Raw genomic sequence first — 13,002 nt, 5'->3', positions numbered from 1 at the left:
ACTGAGAAGGGTGGTTCTTCGGTCTCTGATAGGGTTGTCTTGTGTTTCCCTTCGAGGTTGTTCTGGGACCGTCGTCTGGTGCCATGTACTGTCTGTTGCCTCATCTTGGTTGGCGCTGGCAGATCCGCTCCAGTTTGAGTTCGGTGTTGCTGTTCCTTCTGCTCCATTCCGCTTGCTGTCTTGGGCGTTGTTTCACCTCCGGCCTGCTCTTGTGCTTTCAGCGCTGTCCTGGTCTTAGGCCCGAGTGGTCTATTTTCTTCTCCTCGGTTTGTCGTGGTCCTTTCGATTCTGGTGTGTTTTTTTTTTCAGGTCTCTTCCTGTTGGTGTTGACTTACAGGGGTCGGGTTGGGGAGTTTCCGGCTCTCCTCCAGTGCCCGTGATTTTTCTGCTTCATTTGATCCTCGTGGTAGGTTGTTCTTTTGATGCAGTCTCCTCCTTCTCGGGGTGATGTTTGGGTCTACTGCTTTCCAGAGGGGTCCTTGGGTTGCTGCTTGGTTGGTCAGGCCGGGGGTGCTTCCTGTGTTGTTCGGTTGCGGCGCTTTGCTGTTCTGTGTCTTGGTCTCTGGGGCTGTGGACACGTTTTGGTTTGCCCGGGTTCCCTTACTTAACTCCTTCCTGTTCTGGGGTTCAGGTCTCCTGGGTAGTCTGCAAGGTCTTTTCGTTTCGTCTGTGGTTTTGTTTTTATGTTAGAGCACGTGGCGTCTGTCTCCTGGATCCCACCCTCTTTTCCTTATCTGTAGTGAGGTAGCTCCAGGAGCAGACGGGGCTTCCCGCCTCCCAGAAAACCAGCATTGAATGTAATGAAACACCATTTTCTGAGCGAGTCTCGGAGCCTCCCCAGCATCCCTCCCTCCCTCCCTCCGGTCGGTGATGTTTTTCATGCTTTTTGACATCCAGCTTAAGAACTGAAGGTTGGATTGCCGGTCGGTAGGTTTAGGGCTCCCCCCTTCTCCCTCCTGGGAAGGGGGGGAAGGGTTACGCAGAAAGCAGCGAGATGAAATGGTGATGTCATGCTAGTTTGCTAATTTTGATTTAATTAATTTAAGTACACATATCATAAAATTAGCTAGTTTGCTAATTTCCTCAGTCGATGGCAGACATAGAATGCTCCCAACCACGGGGGGTCTCTATAGGCCAGTGCTCCTATTAGGTTAGGTTTACCAGTAGTTTACCTGCAGTTGTTGCCAAGAGTTGTATTACCCTCCAAATCTGGGTTTGGGTGCTTCCCTTACTGATCCTGTTTCTTCCTTCATACTCACAGGGCTCCAGAGGGAATGTTAAAGGAAAGACATGGGCTGAATCCAACATGTGCAAAGGGGGTTAAACATCTATACGGAATAGGGAGTTTTGAGATATTTTGAGGAATGGTCTGTTGTTGCTTTTTTTTATGGATTCTCATTCCCCTCCTCTTGATATGAGTCGAATTCTTCCTTTGCTTACTATGAGAGAATTTTTGGATTCCAATTAGTGGCCTGGATACACTCCTTTAAAGCAGGTTTCCACTATCCCATCTACCACCTGCTTTGGCTTAGATAGACTTGCATCAGTTCCTGTTGTGGGATTACAACAGCATCTACTATAGGACCTTTTTTTATGGGTCATCTTTCACTTCCTGGGCGCAGTACAAGGTCCTGACTTCCTCCTGGGGAGGTGGGGAAGGGGGGGGTGGAGACTATCTTTTGTTTTTTCTTAAAAGCTCTGTTTGCAGTGGGCCATTCAGCTGGCACCAAGTTGGTGGCAGTTCTCTTCATCTGTGTAGGAGGGGATGGTGGTGATCTTCACTGATTGCTTTGCTCTTGAAGTATGTGATAATACTTTTTTGCGGCTTACTGTGCTTGTCAGTTTTCAGTTCTTTCCAGCAGCGTGTTTTCAGGTATTCCCTTCTGTTCACTGCCCCATTCCCTCTTCTTTTCAAAGACTGGGAGATTTTGTAGAATTTGGCAGCAGTGGCTGATGTTTTCCTGCTGCTCATCTAGGTATTTCACCTACAGCTGCCAGCTTAAGTGAAGTCTTCCCATGTGCTGCAGCAATCAGCGTTTCACAGACTCCTGCCCATGGTAGGGTTTATGGTGTACCAGTGATATAAGCATGGAGTTCTAACTTTGAACCCTACAGCTCCACTGCAGAGGTATTTTCAGCATGTGAAGTGTAGTGATATTTTCAGCATTCACGTAGGTCCAGGCCCAGATTCTATGAACTCCATATTCATCAAGAACTGTAAAAAACCACTATCGCAGGCTCTTCACATTCTGTGGATACAAAGCCTAGATACTAACATTATCCCTGATATACTAAAAACAGCAGAGATAGCACCACTCCATAAAGGAGGAAATAAGGCAGAGGCAAAAAATTACAGACCGATAGCACTAACATCGCACATCATAATTTTTGAGATTGCGCTAAGAAGTAAGATCACAAAATACATGGAATCACAGCATCTCCATAACCCCGGACAACATTGTTTCAGAACAGGGCGCTCTTGCCTGTTCCAGTTGCTGGACCATTATGATATGGCATTAGATGCTATGGAAGACAAACAAAACGCTGATGTAATTTACACAGATTTTGCAAAAGCTTTTGATAAATGTGACCATGGTGTTATTGCACATAAAATGCATTCAAAAGAATTACCGGAAAAATAGGCAGATGGATCTACAATTTCCTGACTAACAGAACCCAATGTATAATAGTCAACAAAATAAAATCCAGCCCATCAACCGTGAAGAGCTCAGTCCCCCAGGGTACTGTGCTTGCTCCAGTACTTTTTCTCATCCTCATACCGGACATAGACAAGAACACAACCTATAGCACGATGACAGCCCCTTTCAAAGCTGGAGAAATTACTGACCTAGAGAGCGTGCAGAGATCCTTTACTGCTAGAATCCACTCAGTAAACCATCTAAACTACTGGGACCGACTAAAGAGCCTAAATCTGTATTCCCTCGATCACAGGCGGGAGAGATACATAATAATCTATACGTGGAAAATAATTGAGGGGCTAGTCCCAAACCTGCACACAGAAATAACATCACATGAGACCAGAAGACATGGCAGGATGTGCAGAATACCCCGGTCGAAAAGCAGAGGTGCAACAGGTACTCTGAGAGAGAACTCTATCAACATCAGAGGCCCGAGACTGTTCAACACGCTTCCACTACACATAAGGGGCATAACTGGCAGACCCCTCACAGTGTTCAAGAGAGAACTGGATAAACCCCTCCAAAGGATACCTGATCAACCAGGCTGTGACTCATACATCAGGCTGCGAGCAGCCGCGTCCAACAGCTTGGTTGATCAGTCCAGCAACCAGGAGGCCTGGTCGACGACCGGGCCGCTGGGACACTGAGCCCCGGAAGCACCTCAAGGTAACCTCAAGGTAGGTCTGACAGTCACCAGGGGTTCCTCCTGTCTGCCTTTTTGTAGTACACCCCAGTAATTATGTGGTGGGGTAACATTTAAGTGCCTTTCTGCATGCTTGGTTCCAGGATGCTCTAGTGCATTAGATGGTGTGTCCACTTCTTCAGTGACTTTGGTCCTCCCTTCTTCTCCTTGGAAGCTTTGGCATGAACACAATGTCTGAACACAATGTTTTAACACAATCTGAATATACAAGGTGTAGGGAGCTAGCAAGGTGTACAGACACAGAAAAAGGACAATTCCACTACCAACACTTTCCAGGCTACTCATGACTTCTGATAAACAATTTTGATTTTCTTATTGTATTACTTACCAAGTCCATGTTGATGATAATTATTGCTAATGACTCAATGTAGCTTGGTAAATTGGTCAATTTATTTTCCAGCATTTCACTCGATCTGAAAGTAAAATATACAAGAACAATATATATATTATCAAACATGCCACATACACCAAATAAGTTATTATAACGATTCACCTTCCTCATAGCATTAACACATTTAGAGTGCATGGCTATTAAAAAAACAGGAAGATAAAGAGAAATGTATATAGTGATACAGTATTCAGAATTTGAAGTTGATCGAATAAATAAAGATATTTTTTGCCAATTTGAATCTTTGGAATTTTACCGTTATATTTAACACCAAGAATGAATACTTTAATTTTATGAATGCCAACACAGAGGTGACTGAACAAGTTGTGAAGAAAACACCAAGCATAAAGCAGGGGCCACAATTTATTAATTTATTCATGGCAAAATACTTCATTATGCAGCAAAACAGCTTTAAGACTTGTCTTGGATGAAAACTAAAAGCCAATCCATTTTAAACCTCACTACCATTTTCAGTGGTTATCTTGAGGTTATCTTGAGATGATTTCGGGGCTTTAGTGTCCCCGCGGCCCGGTCCTCGACCAGGCCTCCACCCCTAGGAAGCAGCCCGTGACAGCTGACTAACACCCAGTTACCTATTTTACTGCTAGGTAACAGGGGCATAGGGTGAAAGAAACTCTGCCCATTGTTTCTCGCCGGCGCCTGGGATCGAACCCAGGACCACAGGATCACAAGTCCAGCGTGCTGTCCGCTCGGCCGACCGGCTCCCTAATTAGTGACCCATAATTAGTTAAGATTGACCTCATTTGTTTCAGAAGCATTTTGGCAGTAGACCAGTGTTATTACTTTCTGAGCAAGACCACCTTGGTAGTTCCCACGCCAGGACCTTGGGCCCTGGTTGATACCTGGTTGATGGGGTTCTGGGAGTTCTTCTACTCCCCAAGCCCGGCCCGAGGCCAGGCTTGAAGAGTACAACCATTGTGATGGGATCCCTGGATTTGAAAGTTCTCGTAATCCATCCTATCATTTTTCTGGCTGACGCAATATTTGCTTGGTTATGCTCCCTAAACGTTAGATCGTCGGACATCATTATTCCTAAATCCTTGACATGCTGTTTTTCTACTATGGAAAGATTCGATTGTGTTTTGTACCCTGTATTATGTTTCAGATCCTCATTTTTGCCGTACCTGAGTGCCTGAAATTTATCACTGTTAAACACCATATTATTTTCTGCTGCCCAATCGAAAACTTTGTTGACATCTGCTTGTAATTTTTCAATGTCTTCAGCAGAGGTAATTTTCATGCTGATTTTTGTGTCATCTGCAAACGATGACACGAAGCTGTGACGTGTATTTTTTTCTATATCTGATATGAGAATAAGGAACAGTAGCGGTGCAAGGACTGTACCTTGAGGTACAGAGCTTTTAACTTCGCCTGGACTCGATTTTATTTGATTGACTGTTACTCTTTGTGTTCTGTTCGACAGGAAATTGAGTATCCAGCATCCTACTTTTCCAGTTATTCCCACTGACCTCATTTTGCGTGCTATCACCCCATGGTCACATTTGTTGAACGCTTTTGCAAAGTCTGTGTATACAACATCTGCATTTTGCTTTTCTTCTATTGCTTCTGTGATTTTGTCATAGTGGTTGAGTAACTGACAGACAGGATCTTCCCGGTCTAAATCCATGTTGTCCTGGGTTGTGCAACTCATTGTTTCCATAAAACTAGAAATTTGATTCCTAATCACTCTTTCAAACACTTTTATTATGTGTGATGTTAGTGCAACTGGCCTATAACTTTTTGCCAAGGCTTTACTCCCCCCCTTTGTGCAACGGAGCTATATCTGCAGATTTAAGTGCTGCTGGTATCTCCCCTGTATCTAGGCTCTTTCTCCATATTACGCTGAGTGCTCGCGCTACTGGTACTTTACATTTCTTTATGAATATTGAATTCCATGAGTCAGGCCCAGGAGCCGAGTGCAGAAGCATATTGTCGATTTCTCTTTCAAAGTCTTCCGAGTTTGTGGTAATATCCGTTATATTATCTGCAGCTTGAATGTCAGTCATGAAGAAGCTGTCTGGGTCATCAACTTTCATATTGTTTATTGGTGTGCTAAACATAGCCTCATACTGGCTTCTTAGAATTTCACTAATCTCTTTGTTGTCCTCTGTGTACGTACTGTACCTTCATTTGTAATTAACGATCCAATACTGGTCGAGGTTTCTGGACCTGAGCCAGGACCTAAAGCAACAGCTGGACCAGGGAGAAGAGGTACAGGTAACCCCACCTCAACCAGTCCTGCCGAAAGGCGTCCACCACGAAGGCGTTGCAGTCGGGGAATGGCACCACATATATTGGGAGACGCCGAGACCACGAGTGGTCTCGGCGTGAAGAGGTCCACCTCCGGGAGCCTCGTACATCTGGCAAAGCCAACCGAAAGAGTCGGCATTGACCGTCCATTCCATAGATAGGGGAATGAACCAAGACAAGCCGTTGGAAATTCCATGGATATAAACCGCACGAACAGCCAAACCCAGAGAATCCAGCAGACGAGTCCAGCCCCAAAGAGTCAAGGACCGACGAGATCCCCCAGTTCAGACAATGAACCACCGGAGGGCAGTCCGAATCGAGCTGGATCGTGCAACCCAGAGCAACACGAACACTCTGAAGCCACAGCCAAACCGCCGCAAATTCCCGCACTGTGCTGTGGGCCCAACAGAATAACGAGCCCCACTGCCTCTGGCCGGCCTTGTGAGTACTGGCCACAAAACCCAAACTGAGAGACGAGGCATCAGTGAACACATCGAACACTGAACCCCGAAAAACCCAAAGAGGAAGCAGGCGACAGCAACCTACGTAAGGCCCCAGAGGCCAAACCCAGAGATTGCAAGAGAGACGGAAGGGAGGACCCCGAAGGAAGCAGTACAGATGCCGAAGCCAGACCCAACCCGGTGGATAAACTCAACACAATGAAGTTCAGAGGTACTGGAAACGGGCAGGAAACCCACCTGAGGGATGGGGTCATTTCGACCATGCCCAAGCTCACACATGGGCGGGGGCCGAGGCTGAGTGGACAGAGCTTGGAACTCGTAATCCTAGGGTCCGGGTTCGATCTCGAGTGCTGGCAGAAACAGATGGACAGAATTTCTTTTACCCTGATGCCCTTGTTACCTAGCAGTAAATAGGTAACATGAGTTAGACAGCTGTTACAGACTGCTTCCTTGGGGTGGGGGTGGGGGTGGGGGTGGGGGTGGGGGTTTGTGTGGGAGGGGAAAAAAAAACAGCATTAAAAGTAATAAATCGCCATTTTCTGGGTGAGTCCCGGAGCTATCCAGGCTAAATGGATATGTATAACTTTCTGGCATCAGTCAATGCATGGCAAGACCACGACACAGAACCTGGCTCCCTCTAGAGAGGCACGAGGAGCAATGGCCTAAAGAGACCCCCCCTTTATTATTGGGAGCATTCAATGTCTGCCATCGACCGGGATAGGCACCCAGAAAGGTAGGCGCCCCAAAACAACCTTATTCTGGTAAAACTATTGCGATCGAAGACCGATCTAGTGGACAGAACTCCCCAAACGAAAACTAGCAAACGAGCATGACATCATCACGTTGCCGCGCCGCTGTCTGCGCAAACCCCCCTCCCCAGGAGGGGAAAGGGTATTATGATGATGATGTTGGTCGTCCTTTCTTCCTTACGGACAACCAACCCAAAGTTCCGTAGAGTGCTTATTTTGACCAGATCACCCTGGGCGCTTCTGGCACTTGGAGAGGGGCTCAGCGTCACAAATTTTGGGGATACGGCGCCAATACTAGCCTCGTCACATGCACACACCCACTCGAGCCGCCATGACTCCCCACTCTCTCCTTATGTGCTATGATCTCCTCAATCCCCTTTTCTTTGATATTACTCCATGCTACCCTGTCTACAGCTATGGTTCTTGGTTCTCTCTCTCTCTCTCTTACCTACTTTCTGGGAAGCCTCACTAGGACAAGGGCAAACACCGGCAAATTGGAATACATTTACTGGACAAGCCACATGTACAATACATACACATATATAATAATATTATACTATTGTAGTCAGGTTGCACTCCAATACCATCAGGACTCAATCATCTGCTTATCAAGTGGTATCCTAACTCCTGACTCACCACCTAATACTACCAACCTCATCAAGTAGGTCAGTATCCGAACTCCTGACTCACCACCTAATACTATCAACCTCATCAAGTAGGTCAAGTCTTATAAAGACATGTTGCACTATCAGCCTCACCAAGTGGGTAAATCATGCAGTACAATATGATATGGCACTGCCAACTCTGGAACATAAATATCTGCAGGCAATTCAGCCTATGGCTATAATTCTATAAACATCAACATAAATATTCCTTGATATACAACAATGATCAATCAATCACCCTATCAGTCCTAGAACACACATGTTTGTCTCTGCAGCTAATCCAGCCTGCATCCATAACTCTACTTCAGTATAAGTACTCCTTGGCACAAAGATGGTAAACAATCATCCTCCTTTCACTACGTCTTGCACGCTAATGACAACCAAACACTCTACCAACTCCCTACAATTAGTCAACCAGAACTTCCCTTCCTCATCTGGAAGTTCACTACCCTGACATCATCAGGTTCTTCCGGGTTTATCTACCAGGATCCACTGCAGCTCTTCCAGGCTGCTACACCATGAAATCTTCCTTGAGCAACAATGGTGCTTCACCACTTCTACCAGGGTCCTCCACAGCTCTCCTGGCTGCTACACTATGAAGTCTTCCTTGAGCAACAATGGTGCTTCACCACTGGTATCACAGAAGCATGTGAAACTTCGTTCCACTGCTCCTCTTCTCACAGCTTGAGGTCCTGCTCCTCACTGTATGGCTGCTCTTCCACAACCTTGGAGTCTCATCAACTACTCCCTCTCTGCTGGCTTCGAAGTTTTCAGCAACTCTTTCCCCAGACAAACCAGATTGTCTAGTTGAGGGCGCTTCCTGGCCGATGCTCGACAGGGCACTCACAAGTTGCCCAACGAAAATATCTACAGGCGGCTTCACAAACTCTCCTTGCCGTCCAGGACTTGAAACCAAACGTTCCCAGCTCAATTCCACAGCTGAAATGTCTGCACACTTTCTTCCTCTTGAAGGCATATCAACTAGGGGTTCCTCTCTAACAGGAGCTCACACAGAGTGCAGCTTCCCCTCACGATGTCAGGTACTCAAGTGGCTTAAGCTCCTCTCAAGCGAGCCTCACGCCTCCAGCAAACTTTCCACATCTAATAACCAGTCATTTATCTATATCCTGATTCACTGTCCATATTCTTAAATTGTTTAGCGAATTTACCCAATTATTTTACATATGAATCTTCATTTCTGTATTTCCTTGACCTCCCAGTCAGGTCAGGCCTGATAGAATAATTTTCAAAGGGAAGACTCGTTTTTTGGCTACCTGGGATCATAACAAAGGGGCAGCCCCAGACTTAACCAACGGTGATCCACCCTACAGTTCTTAGGCTGGATGATGATAACGCGAAAAACACCGCCAAATGGAGGGAGGTAGGGAAACCAGGGAGTCTTCGGGACTCATCCAGAAAATGGCATTTCATTACATTCAACGCTGGTTTTCTTGGGGAAGCCCCGTCAGCTCGCTGGAACTAACTACCCAAAGAAAAGAAAAAACTCCTCAACACGAAGCCTCACTCCTCAACACGAAGCCAAGACAACTGGCTGCAACCGCCGACCCACTACAACGCAGGCCTGCCTAGGCCCAGAAACATTCAACAGGTAGCAATCGGCCAGGACCCTGTTCGCCCTCCATAAACCCCGGCCCCCAATATCCACCCACACCATGTTGCCAAAGACGGCAGCCAAGGCAGCAAACTTATGAACATTGTGGGCCCGGGGATAGACTGCAAGCTGGCTAGATTTAATAACCCTGCGGACAACCTGAGACACCCGAGCCCGGGAACAGGGAAGAAGGGAAACTGGGTCCACCCAGAGCACATCCCCGACAACCGAAGCCGTGGCGCGCAAATAACAGCGGAGAGCCGCATCCGGACAACACATGATGCACCCTCGGCCTGACTAACCAAGCATCAACAACCAAAGGCCCCCCCCCAGGAGGCAGCTGCCTCATTCTTCGCCAGGAAAGGGGAAGACGGGTACAAGCGAACAAAACGACCACCAGGACCGAAGGAGCAGAAACCCCTGCTCCAGAGGAGAGCATGAAGCTCCCCAACCCGAGCCCCAGAGGCCAATGCTAAAAGGAAAAGCGCCTTAGAAAAACAATCCCGAATGGAAGGCGCCACAACAAACCGAGGAGAAGAGAGAAACAAGACCACGCGGTCCAAGGACCAGGACAGCTCAGGCGGCGTATGAGCAGGCCAGAGGTGAAACAACGCACAAGACAGTTTGCGAAATGGGGCAGAAGTAGCATCAACACCGAAAGCAAGCTGAAGCAGCTCCGCCAACGCCTCACAATACGAGGCGACAGTATTAAGCATAAGATGACGGTCCTGACACAACCAGGAGAGATAGGACAGAACAACCTTATCAGAGACCGAAGAATACCTACGCAGTGATAGGAAAAACAGGAACTACTGCCAGGAAACTTCATACTGCCGCCGAGACGAAGCACGCAGGTGGGAGACCAGCAACGAAGCCACCTGAGCACCATACGAGTGATGATAAACACGAGTCAAAAACATAAGACATGAAGACTCGAGGAGAAGACTGAACCAGCCTTGTACCGGGCTGGACCGATCTGCTGAAAGAGGTGGACCCGGAGGGAAGACCCTCGGGTTCGAATAACGAGCAAGCAGTGCCTGAAACCAAGGCTGGGCCGGCCACACAGAGCCAGAAGGACAACCCAACCGTGGTAAGTCTACAAGTGAGCCAGGACCTGGAGCAACAGCTGAACCGAGAGAGAGGTAGAGGTAACTCCACCTCGCCTAGTCTTGCCTGAAGGGGTCGACCCTGACGGCCTCGCAGTTGGGGAAGGGCGCCATGTATACTAGGAGATGCCTCGACCACGCAGACACGAAGAGATCCACATCCAGAGTCCCGAACGTCTGGCACAGTCAACTGAAGGAGTCGGCATCGACCATCCATTCCGTGGAAAGGGGAAGAAAACGGGACAGACCGTCTGCCAGGAAGTTGGACACCCCCCAGACATGAACCGTCAGGAGAACCAAACCCCAAGAACTCAGCAGACGAGTCACCCAAAGCGACCAGCCCCAAAGAGCCAAGGACCACAGTGAACCCCCACGGTTCAGACAATGAACCACCGGGTAGCAGTCCGAATGGAGCCGGATCGTTGTTCCGCAAGCGACTCGAACCCTCCGGAGCGACATCCACACCGCCGCGAACTCCCGAACCATGCTGTGAGCCCGACGGAAGGACAGACCCCACCGTCCCTGGCCGGCCTGGTGAGCACTGGTCACAAAACCCCAGCCAAAAGACGATGTGTCTGTGTACACATCGAACGAGGGCTCAGGTAGGCACCAAGGAACTGAACCCCGAAAAACCTGAAGAGGAAGTCGCAACGCAGCAACCGACGCAAAGCCCTCGGAGGCCGTAACTCAACAATCACGAGAGAGGCGGAAGGGCCATTCCCGAAGGAACCAGAACAGCCGACGAAGCCACACCCGACCCGGCGGGTAGACCATCATGGCAAAGTTCAGGCTCTCGCACAAACTCTCGAGCAACCTCCGCATGATCCAGGAACCCCTCAGAATCGGGCAACGGCAGGACTGCAAGCGAAACAGAGCCGCTGGAGGCAGAGACAAGAAAGCGGTGCGAGCATCCCAAAGCAAACACAGCCAAGACCGAACCTGAGAGGGAACCAGATTGGACTTCCTCCAGTTCACCAAGAACTCGAACCCGGCGAGCTGGGAAAGACCCTGACAAGCAGACACGCGAACCAGCTGGGAGCCCAAACCAGCCAGTCATCGAGGTAGGCCAGAACCCAAATACCTAACAGACGCAGGCGGGCCACCACGACCCGAGTAAGGCACGTAAAAACGCGAGATGCCAGATTCAACCCAACAGAAAGCAGTAACCTTGATGGCCCCCAACAAAACTGAGCCAGTCCCTGAACCCCAGATGAACTGGGACATGCCAATACGCGTCCTTGAGATCCAGGGACACCATCCAAGCACCCGGCTCCAAGAGAAGACGGACCTGGGACAGAATAGTCGTCCTGAAGGAGGGGGCAAGAAACCCACGGATTCAGACAGGACAAGTCCAGAATGAACCGGAGGTCCGTGCAGTCCCGTTTCGGGACCTGAAACAGGCGGGAAATCCACCTAACGGATGTCTTCGTTTCAACCACGCCCAAGCGAACCTACTCCGAGATGACCTAACAGAGCGCAGGGAAAGAGGCTTGCCCCGCCAGCCTCGAACCCCCTGAGGGAGGAGGAGGACCCAACGCCACCACAGGCCGCACAAAGCGACCCAAAAAAGCCCACGAATCGTGGGACCAGGCGCGAGCAAACTAGGGCGAGACGCTCCCCCCCCCCCCCACCATCGCCCCGTCAAAGGGCAGAACCACAAAAGGGCCAACACACCTTGCGAGAATCCAAGCGGCGAACAGGGGATCCCAACGCCGACCAGCAACAGCCGGAACCAAAGGTTGAACCAGCCCCGAATCTGGCACCAAAGGCCTAACCCGACGAAAAGAACCCCGAGCCCTGGCACGGCCTTTCCGGGAAGGCCCAATGCGAGCTCCCCCGGAGCAACAACAACTCAGACATAGGCCGACAACTAACCGAGGCCGCCTGCAGGTACTGCACAACAGCAGACTTGGCAAACAGCAACGGACAAAAGGGGAAAGACAAACGAAGAGCAAGGGCCCAAGCAGATTCCAAGGAAGAAGACAGCACCAACTGACGACACGCGAGGCGAGAAGCATAGAACCATGAAACCGCATCACGCAGGATGGGTGTGAAGAACTTCAACAAAGCAACCGACGCCTGCACCGCAGAGGTCGCAGCGCACCAGACCCGGCAGCGGCCCCAAGCGCCCCCAAATCCAACTCAAGCCAATCCGAGGACAACTCGAGGAGGGAAAAGAAATGCAGGGCCGAAGCAAGCAGGCCACAAGTCGCAGGAATGGTCGAACAAATGGCTGTTAGAGTTTAATCCAAGCAAATGTAATGTAATGAAGATAGGGGTAGGAAGCAGGAGACCAGATACAAGGTATCACTTGGGAGATGAAATACTTCAAGAGTCCGAGAGAGAGA

The 13,002-nt window shown here is 49.1% G+C and overlaps 1 protein-coding gene across 1 annotated transcript in view; it reads right to left on the bottom strand.

Annotated features, from left to right (window-relative positions):
• LOC123764810 (DNA-dependent protein kinase catalytic subunit) overlaps nucleotides 1-13,002 on the bottom strand; it is a 746,996-nt gene that overhangs the window by 571,766 nt on the left and 162,228 nt on the right. The window contains exon 8 of the mRNA XM_069302649.1: nucleotides 3,731-3,815. Coding sequence (XP_069158750.1) covers nucleotides 3,731-3,815 — 85 coding nt within the window. The remainder of the gene's footprint in view (nucleotides 1-3,730; nucleotides 3,816-13,002) is intronic.

The sequence above is a fragment of the Procambarus clarkii genome, chromosome 48 (assembly GCF_040958095.1).
Source record: "Procambarus clarkii isolate CNS0578487 chromosome 48, FALCON_Pclarkii_2.0, whole genome shotgun sequence".
NCBI classification, from domain to species: domain Eukaryota; kingdom Metazoa; phylum Arthropoda; class Malacostraca; order Decapoda; family Cambaridae; genus Procambarus; species Procambarus clarkii.
Note: the sequence above shows the minus strand (reverse complement) of the source record. Positions and strands in the feature narration are given on the sequence as shown.